We start from the raw sequence: 17,395 nt of genomic DNA on the forward strand, positions 1-17,395 counted from the left end.
TTTGGAAGCTTATAAACAACTGTAGACATCCGAAATGAGTGATTTAGTGCAAAGAATAACTGTGTTCAGCTTAATTGTTTTTATGACCAAGGATGAGAAGCTTGTTGCAGAAAATGAATGCCTGGAGCTCTGGCAGGTGACAGAAGCACATGGAGGCGTTTACAAGCTGACAGTCAACATGGGAGACAAAAGTCTGCATAAAGATTTTATTACCTCCGTGCTGACTGCAACCACCAGTTTAAGGACAGGTTAGCTTTCCAGTTTCTTTGTTGCTGCCTGTCTCTTCATGTCACACTCAATTTCATCAGATTCTCAGGGCTGGATTAGCAATCTAACAGGCCAAAGTACACTGATTATGTTAATAAACTGCACTGAATCCGAAAGCAGACACTTACATTTTATTTATTCAGCTGTAGTGAAATCTCAGTGAAGGAAATTTAAAAGCCTTGAAGCTACTAGCCATATCATAAGAAGGTAACTGAATAAACTGATAAATATCCATCCATCTACTGACCTGAGAGGTGAGTTGCTGAGGTAATGGACTCTTGAGGGAAGCCCAGACTTTCAGTTTGGTGTAGTCTTTAATTAATTAGTAATGACATAATGGAAACTTCTGTGCTGTTGCAAGCACCTGGTTTTATATTCAAATTATTTCTTGTACAAGGGTCTAAAAGAAATCAGTGCACATGCAAAATACTCAATTTCTCACTTATTAAAATGTATCGCAGCACACATATTGCGGCACAAACATTTGCCCCTTCTTTTCTCATATGGGGTTCACAGTTTAGTAGCAAATCAAAAACAGTTGTGTCTTGTAAAATTCAACACAACGTCATATTAGTAGGAGAATCACAGCCTACTAATATTCAGTCCTTTGTATTAACTGTGAAATTTCATCTCAGAGTGATGTTAAACACATAATCATTATTTCTTGCAATTGATTTGACAGTCAACTCAAGATAAAAGCCATTCAACACAAAACAAGCTGACAACATTGCTAAGCAGTGAACCTTCAACTATCGTCAAAGTACAGAAAGAATATATAGGAAAGAATTATAGGTTCTTTCCTATATATTATTATTATATTAAACGTTCAATTTTGGGTACAGACAGATTTCCAGACAGTGAGCCCCACCTATGCTCATGTACACAGATACGTTAGTCTCCAAGATCATGTCTTTGAGGAAAAATGTCCATTCTCCTTTCTATATAAAGGTTCAAAGTTTGTCCTTCACATACTCAGTTTATATCTGCGCTACTCAGATGTAAATTCTATAACAAGTGAGCTACACTTAGACATGTTTATTAAAATATAGAAAGAGTTTATGTGAACTCTTCCGCCACTCATTCTTAGAAACCAGCTGGCTCATCCTTTGTTCAGGTTAATCATCGTTTCACTGGCATTTGGTGTGGCAGCTGTCATTCTCTACAGGACAAAAATGATGAACAGGTAAAAAAAAAATAAAAATAAACCTTTCTTTTTTTAACTTCTTATCCCCAATCAAGATTTTGAATCAAACAGTTTAAAAACGTTATCCCATATTTTACCATAGAGGATCTCACTCTGAATTTGTCTATCCAGTAACGTCACACATCAATACTCCTGCTCTTGTTCTTTTTTGTAGGATGGACATTTCTCCTTCAGTGACCTATACCACTCCAAATCAGAGTGACTCACACTCTCTCAACACTGAGTGCTGATCAGTAAGAGCTTTTGCCAGCAGTAAGCAAACAATTGACTAGCCTCCAGACTTTTTTCATTATATATACAAAAATGGCTCAGAGACAAACATGTGAACTCAGGAACTTTTACTGCTTACACGTATTATGCATTTTTTTCTTTCTTCTTTGAAGTTTGAGGTTACTGTTTCACATTATTTTTAGAATAGCTTTACAGGTCATCTCTTGATTGTACTAAAGTGTAATTCTGCTATTAATTTTAGATATTTCTTTGTATTAGTCTCAAAAGTTGACTCCTAAAAGCCTTACAAGGCCTTCACCAATATGCAGTTGTACAGACAGGACAAGTCTTTCTTTTAACATTGTTTTAAGTTTTATATGTCCCTACTCAATCAAATTTAAAATTAAATAAATGAACAAAATAAACCCCGGTGAATAATGTGTTATTGATGCATTATGGTGTTTGTGTGCTTTGTTTGAGAATAATTTGTGTGGTTGTTGTGGAATATGGAGGAAAGTTATTTTATATATAGGTTTTACATGACATTTATCAACACATTCATATTTTGTACTTTCTGTAAGGTGGTCATCCTCAGCTGGAATGTCATATTTTCTTTGTGTACAATAACAACATACAAGTTCGATAATTTCAAAAACAAGAATTAGGTGTGCCAGTGTGAATAATTGTTGAGGATTTTTTTTAATGCACTTATGGTCAACACGCTTCAAAACATACATATAACACTACTAATATATAGTTAAACATCTAGTCTAGGAGAAACCGTGCCCTGTTCAGCAATTATCCTTCTTTTTGTGGTATAATTTGTAGTGCTTATTGAAATTGGTTGGTTTCTTGCTATAAATCAGGCTTTAAAACAATGACTCCAGGGGTTTGATTAAAGTTGGAAGGACTCAGACATCAGGCGTCCGGTGGTCACTTGATGTTGCTTTATCGTACCACAGCTGGTGGAAATGCATTGTGCAGATAATGATTGGAAAGATGATTTTTTTTTGTTTTGTTTCCTATTAAAATAAAAATAAATCTGCAGAAAAATAACACTCAGGTTTTTCAAGCTAGTACAACAAAATATATAAAGATCCCTGGTTGTGGAGCTCTAGAGTACTGTGCCTCCTGAGGCCCAAATGGCAAATCCTTGTTTTACTGGAAGCTTCTCCTACAAGAAAAGTACCAGTAATTGGTATTCAGTCATAGTAGTTATAAACATTCAAAACCACATACAATATTTACCAGTACCCAAACCCATTAGCACAATCATGACGTAATCTGTCTGGTTCCAAGCACCGGTTTTTGCGCTCTTCTTAAAAATGTTTTAAAAAAACACAAACACCCAAAGGCAATGCAATGGGGAAAAAAAAAAAAAAAAACATCCCATAATCAGACTCTCCATGCAAGTCCTGTGAGCAATTTTGTTCTGAGCTTCAGGATCTCTGTCACTCAGATGTTTATCAGTAAAAGTCCCAAATCCATGCGTCATTCGTGCCAAAGAAATGTGTGAATTTTTTGATCCTGACAGATATTTTTTCCCAGGTGTCTTGGTAAGATAGCACATATATAGGTCAAATTAAATAATCTAAAAGTGAAAAATCTCATTTGTCCTGGAGTAGATTTCTTCCTAAAGGTGTAAAAAATTATTTGTATATCTCTATATAGACCCCATGATTCTGGTATTTGATATGTTTATTGATTATTTCCTGGAACAGTCCAGAACATACAGAGAGAGAACAGTTTGTTGTATCAATGAGCTGCTTTCCCTCCAGAAACACAGCCAAGTCCCACTGGATAGAAAACTGGGAAGCAATATCCTCAGCTCATCTGTCAGGGCAGAATTGCTTGGAAATACAGAAGACTTTGGAGTAAGGAAGTTAAAAACAGTAGACCAGACAGAATAGCACATTAATGAAGAAAACAGAAAAGAAGCAACAAGGAGGAGAGACTGAGCAAACTTTTCCCACCCTCCATCCAGATTTTTTAATTTCTTTATATTTCTTGAGTGCATAGGCAACTCTCTGGATTCGTGTTACATTTACCAGCAAAATTATATTCTCAGAATCTTGAACTTTAAATGAAGATCATTTTAAATGCTGGTATTTTGGGCCTGACTTGGTCAAATCTGCAAATCTTTTTCTTTTCTGGAACTTATGAATGGGGATTTTCGCCTGAAAGCCCAGTGAGGTCTTTTGATGTAGCTGTTTTTGTTGCCAATAGACGAGGAGCTCAATATCAAAGACCACTGTTGTCCACAGCTACCACAAATTGACACTTCTGTTGACAAAGCAGGGCTAAAACCACAAACCACAATGTACGTAAAGGCTAGCAAACATATTCACCACAAACGATCAAACCTGGTATATTTTTTTCCTTCTTCTTTTGCAAATCATTTTGGTCATTTAAAATTGAATAAAAATTAAATGTACTCTACATAAATTCCACCCCCCAACTCTCGCAACCTCACCCAAATGCTGTCCCAATATACTAACACAGCCTCATGTACTTTCACACACACAGTTTCCTATTTAGTTTTACAGAGAAAAAAATTCACGACAGCAGTTTTTTTTTTTCTTCTGATTTTCCGACCACACTTGCAAAACCACAAGCTATTGTGCATGCAAGATATAAATTCGAGATACAGCATCTCTGCAGTTTTACGATAGTAAAGTGATACTGTACTGTAGAAAAAGAAATTTGGGCGAGTGCTGATAGTTGCATCCTCACCGTGAAAATGCAAATATAATGAAGAATCAAAGTAAAACAAAAAAAAATATGTAGGTTTTGCTGACTGAACATCTGGTCTTAACAACAACAACAACAATCTGCTTTGGTAACCAAACTGGAACGTCCTCCTTTTGGTTCATTTTGATCAAATGTTATGCTAAGTTTAGATGATATGATGAAATTATATTCTTACTCCCCAAAATGGCATTGAGGCAATCTGCTTCAAAATGAGGTTACATTGTTTCCTGTTTGTAACTGAAAAGCAGCAAGTTTTCAAAGCGCTGTGAAAGCAGAGAGGGAGCAGAGGCGGGGTAAAAATAGACAGTGTAGTACAAGACGGAGCGCAGTGATGCCCCATAGAATGAGGAAAACGGAGACAACGAGACAACTAGCTTAGTTAAGGACAATGGAAGGAATAACAGGTAAGAGGATTTGTTTTAAATTTGTACAGCAGAAAGATAAAATACTTTTTATAATATATTCGTAATTCAAGGAAATATTAGCCTCAATGTGAATGTCGCAAAGGCCAAATCTCAAATTGAGTAAACGTAAAAAACGTGTCACGACAAAAGGTCACAGGAAAGAAATTAGTGGCAATGAAAAGTCTTTCCATTTCTTACACAGGTATATGCACAAAGTCACAATAAAAATCAGATTTTTAAATAAAGAATCCTAACTTGTCTCCTTGTTTTTTTGTGTGAATAAGATAAAGGAACACAAAAAACAGGGGTACAGATACACCTATTGTTCAGAACTGCATTATTCCTTTCAGGCTAAGAATCTTAGACCGCAGTTGTTGGGTGTTTGTCACAAGCTTAAAAGTATGATTTCAATATGACAGTTCAAAAAGTAAAGATGTACATTTATAAATATTTTAGTCTTCATTTCAACACAGATTCAAGTTTGTTTTTTTTTCTTTTTTTGTCATGTCAGTAGCCCTGATACTCGTGTCTCTGGCCTTGCTAATCTCTGTGTGTCTGAATATCATCTTCTGCTTAAGACAAAGACACATTTCATGTAAAGGTAAATTAAAGATTCCCTTTCCCACATATTTTTGTGCTTTTTCTGTTTAAAATTTGCTATAAATTGTTGCCTTTTTGTTTACTCAGAACCACATAACTGCTGCCAACCACACAGTTCGGAAGAAGAAACGTATGTTTATTTTCAATTCGCTTTGGAATTGGACTTAATTGTAGAAAATACAATTCAACTCAACATGCATTAAATTCCTATTTCAAGCAAAGTGTAAAACTGGTCTTTTCATATCTGACTGCAGCCTATCACAAATCGAAGGGCAATATTTTGGTAACGTCAGACATCAAGAGGAGCAGGAAAATCCCCACAATCACCATGAGCGACAGGAAAATCCAATCTATGGCAACATCAGCACAGAAAGACGTGGTAAGCACAAATCTGCTTTCTGGCACCTATTAAAAAAGGGGAAATCTATGAACGTGTTTATGATTGTATGACTCAATCGAGAAGAAAAAAAAGAATGGTTTAAAAAGAAAAAAGGCTGTGAATGGTTTTCCTGTTTTTGAACAAAATTTGCTTTGCTTTTCACAATCATTATTTCAAACATTTTGCACTCCAGAATCAGAAACAAGTTGCACCTTGAATTTCTTTTCTGATATGTACATCCAGTGTAATGAATTTCTTTTCTGATATGTACATCCAGTGTAATAAATATGGTCTGTTAGTACAGTATGGACACTGTTGGACAACAGGAAACAAGACTAAAACCACTGGAACTGGTATCTGAATTATGGATTCCAATTTTGGCAGTAGATTCCTATTATTAAGGAATTAGATGCAATTCTGATGATAATATCTTGCTTACATTTTAAAATATTCGGGCTGGTAAGCTATGAATTGGATTATTCTATGTTGAACAGAGACTCCTTTAAAACACAAACTGGAATTTAGAATTCTTTATCAGTTTTGTCAAAAAATAAATAAATCAAATAAAATAAAGTCAAGTTAACTTACAAGTGTGTGTTACGGCAGGTTCTTCAGAGGTTTGCTACGAGACGATGTCCATCCAGCGCACTAGAGATCGTCTTAAGGTAACAGTTGTTTTTTGTTTTTTTTTATAATTCAGAAGTCATCCATTTCAGTTATATGACATAATCTTAACTGTCCTTTATCAGTAAAATTTAATATCGTCACAGTTACCGAGAAGTCAAAATAATGTTGCAAAGAGTCAGAAATATAAAGCCATTGGGCTTACTCTTCCAGTTTCCCTCTGTTTTGTTTTTTTTTTGTTTGTTTTGGGCATGATGTTCATTTTTGATGTTGCTTTGAATTTGTCGGGGCTTTGTTAATTCAAGTCAGCAGCATTAGCACACGGCTGACACTGCTTTGACTTAAATGTTGCTTTTGTTACAGATGCGCTTTCATGAAAAGACCGACTTTAACTTGCCCCACCACAGTTTCTTGTACTCAAAGGAGCCTCAAGGTGACCGATGGCTCTGTACCTTTGTAGTTTCTTCACCAGTGGCATTTTGCTGAGATGTGATGAATATTTTATTCTGTAGTCGTTCTGCTAGCAATTTAAGCCGGCATTTAAATGCTGTTGAAGTTCACCTTAGCGGTGGTCCTTGCTTTATTGAGAAAACAAAATATGACTTCATTTGCCCTCGGTGGAAATGAAATCATTGCTTCAGAAACTATAAACAAAAATGTACTGTAAACTAACATTTTCAGTGTGAAGGTTTTCTTCTTATACTGTATTAGTTCAACTGTTACAATAGTCCCAAGACTTAATGTGATGTTTAGTCAAATTAACATTTTGAATTACGGGCCTTCCACATTCTTCGCCACCTATAATAAAACCTAATAAATCAATCTTTTACTGCAGAAGCATAATCTCACAATTTTCTTTAATGAAAATCAATTTGTAAATTTAAGTATATTTAAAATGATTTATTTAGTCCCATTTTAAGTAAGTATTTCTTATATCGAATTACCAGCACCTTTCACGGTTTTTACAAAATAAGAAAACAATAAATACATTTACTTAAATGTCAAAATGATATAAACTGGACAAGATACTCTGCTCCATTTCTCTGAGCCACTAGTCAGCATTGGAGAAAAACGAAAAAAAAAAAAAAAAAAAAAAGAGAGCATGCTATTCAGGCAAATAAGTGTTGAGCTTCATAAATCAGTAAATGGTTACAAGAAAGTTACTACTCAGTTAAATTCCCCAGAAACTTAAAAACACATAAAACTGTGACAAAATAAAAACACACAGCATATGCTGTGAAAAAGGTTTATTACTGCAATAAAATATTTTTTTTTTTACATTCCTAACACATCTTCACCAAGGGTCCTAATAGGATGGGGGCTTTGTTTATGATTGATTCTGCTCATTAATTTTTGTAATAATCATACAGCTGACTTGCATGTATTTCACTCAGAAATGCCCTTTGAAATAAATCACATTGATTATTATTTTCAAGAGCTTTGCAGTTGCAATTAAACACTGACAATTCTGGTCGAGGCAAATTATGTGAAAAACAGCGCTCTGCAGACGAGACCAAAATTAAACTGTTTGTAAAACGTCTGAAGGGAACCTAACCCTGCACATGAAACACTCTCCCTGCTGTGAACCCTGGAGGTGGCAGCATTCTGTGGGAATGTTTTTCCATAGCAGAAACTTGAAAACTGGTTGTATATTTGTCCTTCTGCTCACACAAGACTAAATTTATCATTGCATGTTATTTGTTGTACATGTCACGTTGCGACCATGCTGACAGATTTCGTTTCAGAACGGAAGGCAGCTAGCATCTCTGAAACACATTGTGGTCAGCGGAACTGCAAACCAGTGAGCGCCGTTGAGAAGAAAATGTTCTAAAAATAAACTAGACAAGCGCTACAAAAATAGAAGTGTGTCTGAAGCAAAAAGGAGAAAGAAAATGTCTCACATTTTCATCTGTTCTCTCTAAAACCAGCCTCCAGAGTCCGACCTGAATTACGCCTCACTGGATCTGAAGATCGCAAAGAATCGCAAGAAAAACAGACACATGCAAGGCCAGGCACAAGGACGCCACAAGAAACACGATCCGCTGGCGGAGCACCCGACGTCTCCCTTGAACGCCTTCTTAGAGGTGGACACGGAAGTGGACGCTCACCTGCCATCCAGAGACACCAGTGTCATGGTCTCACACAGCAGCATCTATCTCAACAGTCAACAGATAGCCCAGGAGGCAGAGGAGATGGAAAGAGAGAGAGGCATCAGCATGGACAAGGACAATGTGGGATGGGATGGCTTACGAGAGAGCGAGGAAGGACGGAGAAGAGATTGGGGTGAAGATCGAGAAAGTGAGGACAGAAAAGATAATTGTGATGATCGCAATGGGAATATATGTATCGAGCTTTTAGAGGTAGAAAATACTCAGAGCTGCTCAAATCAAGTCACTGACAGCTTTGACCATGATTGTGTCTAACTATATATTTAAGTATTATATTACTTTTCTCAAACTTTTCAACTTGTACTCTAGAAAAATTTTAAATTATTTTCATATTTTCAGAGCAAAAACTGTAACTATCATCTTCAGTTTTCTCCACGCTTCGCTGAGTTGAGAAATTTCCTCCTTGACACAGACAATCTACCTCTTAAAGTCTCCATATTGAGCAACAGGAACATACTATGCTTTCTCTGTAATAAACTACTTTAAAAAAAGAAAGAGGAAATTCTGAGTGACATTTAGAGGTCAAGAGCCATGTGGAAAGTGCAGATTGTTGTGAAACGCAGGGAAAAGATTGAATCATCACAGGACACAGAAGAACTTTCACTCCTTTGATGTCTCTTATTCGTCCATCAGAAGATGTCTCATAAAAAAGTATGAAGGCAGAAAAAAAAAAAAAGTATTTCTGTTTTCCATGGTGTGGGTGACTGTAGTTTGAATAACTGCGCCTTCCTGTTCCACGGGCAAACCAACTTTTAAATCATTCAAAAACAAAAAAAAAATTAAGCTAACAGTATAGAAACTGGAACCAAACACATAATGATGACAATAAATAGCAGTTTGCTTTTTTATCTTCCCCACGGGGAGAATTGTCACACTGTTTAAACTGCAAATGTCACCCACGGTGGATTTTCCCTGTCAAAGCTATGATAAAGGTCATTATGTTTACAGTCTGAGCTAATGCTCCAGATGTTTAAATGAATGTCTTCCTCTCTGTAATCCCCAATTTGCAGAGCAATTTACTGCCCTGGTGTCTACTGACAGCATAAGCTCGAAGGTGAACTCAGCACTCACAGGCCTTTAAGCACAATGTCTGTTGACAGTTTTTCAAGGGATAAGAGCCTATTTTACACTTATGAATTATATGTGACCCCTAAGCATTATAGGCAGATAGACAGAAAGCTACAATGAAATGCAATCACAAGTAAAAGTCCCCTTTTCATAACAGTTGCCCTTTTTGCATGGAAAATTTTGATTCAATGTCTTGTAAAGGGATTCACATCCTCTGAACTCCAAGATATTTTATTCCAACTGCAAATTTAAATTTGTTTCTTATTCAAGATTGATTTTATATGATAAAGATAAACCTGCAGAAACTAGCCCACAATTGTGAATAGGAACCAAACGTATTCATGGTTTTCAAAATTTTAAGCAAAAAAACTCTAAATGATACGTTCAGCATTTGGATCTTTACTCTGCTGCACTTTAACAAAAAGTAAGTAAACCGACTGCTTTCAAAACCAACAAATAGAATTTCTTACAATTGCAAAATAAGTCTACGTGCTTTGTTTCTCAGATGTTTGTGAGAATATTACCACAACGCATCAGAAAGACCAAGAACCGCAGCGCACAGGTCCGAGACATACTAGTAGTTAGAGAGAAGTCACAACTGCAAACCTACCAGCACATGTCGATCTACCTAAACTGACAGGCCTCGCAAATATTATCATGAATCCAAGAAAACTCCAAGAGATTTCAGATTTTTCATATTTTAAAACATTTTTTTTTTGTTCAACTAATAATTAAGTTTTATTGTGTGTAAGCCTATAACATAACATTACCCCCCAAAAAAAGCATATTAAAGTTTGTGGGTTTGTGTGCAGAATGCTAAAGTTTAAGAGCTAAAAAAACTTTTCTAATGCTCTGTAAATTCAACTTCTAAGAAGTGTCTCATGAGCAACATTTTGCAACATGTGAAGGCCTACATATATACTACCAGAAAAAGACAGCCGCCATTGCTATGAATTCTGTCAAAGTTTCAGTCGTTACATGACATTGCTTCTCGGAAACCCTGAGGCACAGGATTAATCCCAGCTTCCTTTGGTTGAGCTACAGATTTAAAGTTTCTTGCGACAGCAGATGATTGCACGATGAAAGGTGACAGGAAAATCCTTTCAAGTCCTTTCCTCTTTTTACAAAAAACAAAGGTATCTGTCAGGAAGGTGAGCCACTGACACTCGACAGTGATGGCTTAATGTGTGCAGATGCTGCTCTCTGACGAGACTTGAAACAGTGATTTATTATAATGAACAGCAGCAGCAAATGCCAAAATAACATTTTTATTCCACTGTGTTGTACAAATTGAGAAATAAATGTTACTTTATTCTTTATAGGAAGGATGTTCAATCAGTAGTTTTCAAAAATATTTAATTATTTGTCCAAGATAATAGCTTGTCTTTGGCAAGCTTAATATTGTTTAATAAAGCTGAGTGATTTTTGAAAGATTTCAAATTATTCATTGTACATAATTTTGTCATGTTGCTACTGATCAAAAGACCAGTTAAAAAAATGATGCCACTTTTTTTTAGCTAGTCTAATGGTTTCTAGTGATAAAACACCACTGCCAGTGTAATGTTAATTTATGATTGTCTTGCCTGTGCCTCTCTATTGTTGAATTGTTTCTTTTTAAATTACTCTGATGACTTTTTGCATGGCAGCAGAAATTAATGAATAATGCTTTACAAAAAAGTTCCCAGTTGATCGTAAATGTAGACACGATCCAATTTTTATTGGTGATTTAATCCTTTAGTCGTTCCTTAATGTATGTAACAGCAGTCATGTTATATATGGATGACTAGCCATGATTGAGGACCAATAGTATATCTTTAAAATTGCTGCCTTTTTGATAAATGAGAACATATTTAATCAATTTAATTTAAATTACTCTGACATGTTATGCAAACAGGACCCAAAACCATTGTGACTATATGCCAGATTTATATCCTATGAGTCCTATGCTCTATAGACTAAGTCTGCTTGTCAGTAACACACCTTCAAAGAATATAAGGCAGAGGTGCCCAATATGCAGCCTTTGGAAGGATTTTATGAGACAGCAGTCCACAATTAAGGAATAGCTCACATTTATCTCACCAGACTGATGATGGTGATATACTTCAAACAAATTATAGTGAAATGTTCAATTATCAAAACAAAAAAAAAGATGCAGACAAATTAAAATAGTCTTAAAGTGGAAGACTTAAAGATGGGGTGATACGTATTTTCCAAGCACATACCGTCATTTTGTACCACAATCAAATAATTATATTACATTCAGGTCTTATGGAAAGTCTGTTTATCAAAAACAACTTAATTAAAATCAACGCTGGCTTGCAAAAAAAAACCCAACTCTTTTGCAAGCCAGCGGAAGAATGAGGGGCACCAAGCATCATCGGACGCAAGTGTGAAAGCTGTGTCAGATGCATTTTGCATTTACAAAGCGGTTGAGTAATGACTTAATACTGGCTTGTGAAAATCTTCCTCGCGGAAAATGCTTAATAACAAGTTGCATAAAAATGTTCTTAAATGTAAACACGCAGTTTCTGCACCACATGTTTTCATGCTTCTACAGAGCTACCATTGGAATTTACACATAAAATCAAGCATAACTACTTTCACCTATTGATCTTTGATTTGACTATAAATAAGTGTCGTTATGACAAAAAGAAAATGGGATGTTTACTACCTTAGTCCAGACAAGCGTGATTGTTGATGTCGATAACAGTTTCATTTAACTGGTCATGAGGTCGGCTGCAGGCCTTTATCCATTTCTTGCATTACTACAGGCTCTGTTTGGTTGTTGGAAATGTAATCATATCCGTTTTGGCCGGGAAACTGGCAATTTGATCTCTTTTCCCCGCCATGCTCGCGTATTAGCATTTTCCCGTAAATTTCCGGTATTATAGAAAATATGTCGCCAAAACGTTCTCCTGGTACAAACGCGCGTCCCAATTGCGAACGCCGATTGGTCAGTTGCTGACAAATCCCGGTAGAATGATTGGCAGGTCGCGTGTGGTTGAGGAGTGGAGTATGCAGAGTGTGGGGTGGGAGCTTGGCTGAGGAGGCAGTTTTGAGTGGTTCACTGAATGAATAAGAGTTTAATGCATAGTTCCTCAAACACCCAGTAGCTTATACTCGAAAGCAGAATATTTAAAACTTAGATAAAAGAGTTTAAAAAAGAAAAAGAGGGACTCGCGCTCTTATAGCCTAAAATGCATCTAAAATGATAATATCTGTATAGAAATCAAACAAATACTTTTAATTAAAATATTGTGTATTTGTTTATTTTTACAATAGGGTTAGGGCTATTTTTTTTGTTTTTGTTTTGTTTTTTGCATTTTACATAACAAAAGTGATTTAAAAACTGTGATTCACTACTAATTTTTAGCTTCATATGTGGCCCTCGTTTCAAAACGTTTGGACACCTGTGATCAAAGGTCACCAAGAAACACGAAGAGAATAGTTCAGGATTTTTGAACAGAGCTTTGGGTAAAAGTGACTTTTTTTTTTCTTCTAATATTAAAGAAAGACCCAAAGTCCCACTTTGGGTCTTTCTTTAATCTAAATCCAGTGTGATTGATCCAAGAGGATGCTGCAATAACTGAAATGGAACCAAGACAAAAAGTAGAATTCTACTATTTTAAAGCAACTTTAATGTAAAAATATCAATGTGTTTTATGCTGAGTTTATTTGATCAATCTCATTTACATTTGGCACTGATTCACCACAGATATATTAACTCTTCATCACCTCATTCAAAAATTCAAAAATATTTTAAGTATACCCTTTAGATCTTTTGAATGAGGAGTTAAGTAATCAAACTCTTAGCCTTCTAACACAAATTGTACCTTTAGTTCTTCCCTGAATAAATAAATATTGATAGAGAAGTCAAGATTGTTATTATGGTAGTTTGATTTAATGAGTCCATATCAGTGATAATATTTGAGCAAAAGGGCCTCAACATTTGCTTCTGTTATTCTCACAGCTGAAAACATATAGGAGAATTGCGATTTCTCCTTAAAACGATTGCGGTATCTTTGACAAAAATAAATATTATTTCATAAATATTCATTATTACTAATTTATTCTACCAGTAGAAATTTTGCTTTAAGCAACTTTTAAATAGGGCTCTGCCATAAAGTTTTCAAACTATTAGCCAGGTGCAGGGACACTGCAATTCAAAAGATGTGTCATTTCTAAGTTTAATGAAGAAAAAAAATGCAATAAGGGAATTAATGAATTATCTTATCTGATATAGCTGATTAACTCATTAATCCAGTGCTCACCTTTAACTGAAATTGAGCACGGTCCACTAAATATGACTTAGAGTAGTATTTGATAAGTATAAACATAAGATAAATAAAATAAGTTAGACTGAAAAGAGAAACTACTAAAAGAACGTTTTAGTTTAATATCTTATTAAAGTTTTTCAAATACCGATTACAGGAGTAGTGATATATGAATACATGATGGATATACGTAACAAAAAAACAAACAAAAAAAACTGGACTGGTTTTGCTGTAACACCAACCTTTTTTATTTATTTTTTTCATTTGTTCAAACAGCCACAGAGTGAAACCTCTTCACAAGCAGAGGCGATCTTTGCTCCAAACATGGCCGCTCGCATGTGAAAGTCATGCCACTAAAATCCTTCATGTGAATGAGCTCATTTCAGGTGTAATTGGTTAGACGTAGAGGTTTAAAAGTAAATCTGAACATACGGATTTTTTTTTTTTTTTACTTTATCCATTAAAGTTAGTCACGCATTGGTAAGTCTAGAATTTCCTCGGATCCGAAGATCTAGAGACCAGCTTACTGAACACATTAGCAAACCAGTGGCTCACCACCCAGTCAGTTGAGATGGATCCTGACCAGCAGCTGAGAAATGTAAGTTGATTTTCCTCTCGCCGATTTGTAAATAGAGACGTGGACGGTGATTCTGAATGACTGTATTTCTTCTAGCTGCGGGATTTCCTTTTGGTTTACAACCGCATGACTGAAATCTGCTTCCAGCGCTGCACAAGTAACTTCAACTACAGGAACCTCACAATGGACGAGGTACTGGGAGCAGACATAATCATAACCCCGTCATCTAAATACACTGATACGTGCTACCTTTGTAACATGTGTCATCATGTTGCAAACGAGTTGATGTATATTTATATAAAATACTTGTATTATAGATGATGTGATTCATGGGCAATCAGACATAGATAACATATCCGTACTGTAATATTTTGTTCTGCTTAATATTCCTACTGTCTGTCAAGGAGCGCTGTGTGGACAACTGTGCTGGGAAGCTGATTCGCACAAACCACCGCTTGATGGGCACGTATGTGCAGCTGATGCCTCGGATGGTGCAGCGAAGGATGGAGGAGATGGAGAGCAAGGCTGCAGAGAATGCAAAGGCAGCCGAGGCTGCAGCTGCACCTGGAACCATTGGGACTGGAGCCGAAGCCGCACCATCAGTTCAGACATCTATAAGTTCACCTCCACCTACTCAGATAACCTCATTAGTGACTGAAGTAGCACCAGAAGTCCATCACTCAGCCTTAAAACCAGCAGTATTAGAAATTCCATCTAATACAGTAGCCACAGGAATAGGTTTATCAGCTAGCACACCACTTACACCCAGGACTGATGGTGTAAATGTCTCAGAACTTAAAGAAACTGGACTAGGATTTCCTCAGCCTGCTGTATCTGGAATCCAGAATGACTTTGGCAGCCCTAAAGCATCACCATGACCAGAAAATGGACCAAAAGGCAGATCCTACAGTCTAAATCATGAGGCCTGACAGGCCAAGAGAGTCATGAATCAAAGGAGTCTTACCAATCAGACTGAAACCTCTGTCCTCAACACCCAGACAAAAAAATCTTTGAAATGATGAGGATCCCAACAGATGTTGATTATTTTTGACAGAGTTCTATTGTTTTTCTTTTCTCTTTTTTTTATTTCTTACTTTTTTAGATTTGTCTTGTGGCTGCAGTCATACACATGTCATCTTTTTATTTTATTTTAGATTAATAAATAATTAAAGGATTGCTGACAACGTTAACATAAAAGTATAGTTCAGGGTGGTTTTTAAATGTTGTTTTCTGATAAAATCTAAAATGTATATGTCTATGTGCTTTACAGCTGAGGTCCCCAACCCAGGTCCTGAGACCCCACTGTCTTGCAGATTTTAGGTGTTTCTCTGCTTCTTTACAGCTGGCTTAAGTAAATGGGTGATTAACGGGCTTCTGCAGCAACTGGAGCTATGCAAATGAGTTAATGCAACCATTTGTAACCATTGGGGAAACATCTAAAACATGCAGGACAGTGCATCTAAAACATGCACTGATGACAGTGCACGTATGACAGGGTTGAGGGGGCCTCTGCTTTACAGATGGAAAATAAAACAACAAAAATGGAAAAAAAAAATGTTATATTGCAGTGGTGAAGTAAGGGAAAACAGACTTCACTTTATGATGGCCCAGTTACTAATCAACAGTGGCTATAAACAAATGGTCCTTTAGTCTATATTTAAATTAACATTGTTTCAGTATTTTGGTATTTTCTGGATGTTTATTTTGGTGATTAAGCCCAAGTACATCCTAAGAATGAAATATGCCATTCTTAGGCATTTCAGAAGTAGTAATTTCTTTAACCAGAAATTACTACTTCTGGTCAAAGTAGTAATTCATATATATTTTGTGTGTGTGTGTGTGTGTGTGCAATGGCAACTCAATTAAGCAGCTTCTTTGACTTAAAAACCTCTTACAAGTTCAGTTCAGGTTCACATTAAATTCAAATCAGCTTATTTATATAGCACCAATTCACAACATGTCATTTCAGTTCAGTCATACATACGTACTAGTTGATCCTATTTACCAAACAGTGCAACAAGTTTTGCTCATTATTAACATTAGCTGAAAAAGGTTTCTATTGAAGAAAATCATTTACATTTAATTAAGTTGTAGATTTGCAGCATTCACTCAAACGATCACGTAGGTCAGGGGTCACCAACTCCAGTCCTCAAGGGCTACCATCCTGCAACTTTTAGGGCTACCACCTCTGCTCCAAAATGTCTGAATTCCCTCACCAGCATTCATTCCTCTCTGCAATAGGCTGGAAACGAGCAGTTTATTTGATCCAGGTGTGTTTGAGCAGAGACACATCTAAAATTTGCAGGATGGTAGCCCTCGAGGACTGGGGTTGGTGACCCCTGACGTAGGTACAGCAGAATTCTTCATACAGAGGATGCATGTTGCAAGAGTAAAGAGGAAGAACAATTGGGAGTTTGAGAAGACAGAGCAGATACACAAAAAAGAAACAGGGAAAACTAATGTAGGAGTACCTTCTATGCAAATAAAAAGTAAAAAGTTAGTAGGAAGTGCCCCACCTCCTACTTCTGTTTTCCATATGAAACAGTACAGACATGACAATATAAATTTTAAAGCTACGGTGCTTGAGTTATTTCAGAAATCCACCTTGGTCTCTTTTCCTGTTGAACTAGCTGTTAGCTTTAGATTTCAAGATAAGTTAATGTGGATTTAGAGTTCATACCCACACATTTAAATAGTTACTTCTGTTTGCTGTTTATTATGTCTGAGAGCTTGGTCAATTTAAAACAGTGTTGAAAGGTAATGAGGTAATGTTGGTGCACTATGATGTGCCTAAAAACAGTGCAACTTATAAAAGAAATAGTTAAAATCCTAATTTTGCAGGTAGCACATTATGAAATAAAGATTGTTA

The 17,395-nt window shown here is 36.1% G+C and overlaps 2 protein-coding genes across 3 annotated transcripts; both read left to right on the top strand.

The window, feature by feature from the left end:
* The first annotated feature begins 3,604 nt into the window (after positions 1-3,604).
* LOC106957599 (uncharacterized) lies at positions 3,605-9,098 on the top strand. 2 transcript variants are annotated; one of them, XM_015048985.1, is made up of 6 exons: positions 3,605-4,836; positions 5,348-5,437; positions 5,524-5,566; positions 5,691-5,815; positions 6,422-6,480; positions 8,368-9,098. In XM_015048985.1, the coding sequence occupies exons 1-6, from the start codon at positions 4,821-4,823 to the stop codon at positions 8,860-8,862; spliced, it is 828 nt and encodes a 275-aa protein (XP_014904471.1). In that variant the 5' UTR covers positions 3,605-4,820; the 3' UTR covers positions 8,863-9,098. The 2 variants fall into 2 exon arrangements, with proteins under 2 accessions (XP_014904471.1, XP_014904473.1); XM_015048987.1 differs by having other exon boundaries at positions 5,351-5,437.
* Positions 9,099-14,226: 5,128 nt separating this feature from the next.
* On the top strand, positions 14,227-16,081 carry timm10b (translocase of inner mitochondrial membrane 10 homolog B (yeast)). Its single transcript, XM_015048983.1, has 3 exons — positions 14,227-14,547; positions 14,623-14,718; positions 14,931-16,081. Exons 1-3 carry the CDS (start codon positions 14,521-14,523, stop codon positions 15,402-15,404), a joined length of 597 nt encoding a protein of 198 aa, XP_014904469.1. The 5' UTR covers positions 14,227-14,520; the 3' UTR covers positions 15,405-16,081.
* Positions 16,082-17,395: the final 1,314 nt, after the last annotated feature.

This window comes from Poecilia latipinna, unplaced genomic scaffold, assembly GCF_001443285.1.
Source record: "Poecilia latipinna isolate Pla-1442-1.1 unplaced genomic scaffold, P_latipinna-1.0 Scaffold918, whole genome shotgun sequence".
Classification (NCBI taxonomy): domain Eukaryota; kingdom Metazoa; phylum Chordata; class Actinopteri; order Cyprinodontiformes; family Poeciliidae; genus Poecilia; species Poecilia latipinna.

Bases quoted from the DNA above. Each gene is read 5' to 3' on its own strand.
- LOC106957599 (XM_015048985.1), top strand. The intron at 5,567-5,690 runs GTATGTTTATTT...ATCTGACTGCAG, and splicing joins CACAGTTCGGAAGAAGAAAC to CCTATCACAAATCGAAGGGC. The intron at 5,816-6,421 runs GTAAGCACAAAT...GTGTTACGGCAG, and splicing joins CATCAGCACAGAAAGACGTG to GTTCTTCAGAGGTTTGCTAC.
- timm10b (XM_015048983.1), top strand. From the start codon at position 14,521: ATGGATCCTGACCAGCAGCTGAGAAAT. The intron at 14,548-14,622 runs GTAAGTTGATTT...TATTTCTTCTAG, and splicing joins CTGACCAGCAGCTGAGAAAT to CTGCGGGATTTCCTTTTGGT. The intron at 14,719-14,930 runs GTACTGGGAGCA...CTGTCTGTCAAG, and splicing joins GGAACCTCACAATGGACGAG to GAGCGCTGTGTGGACAACTG.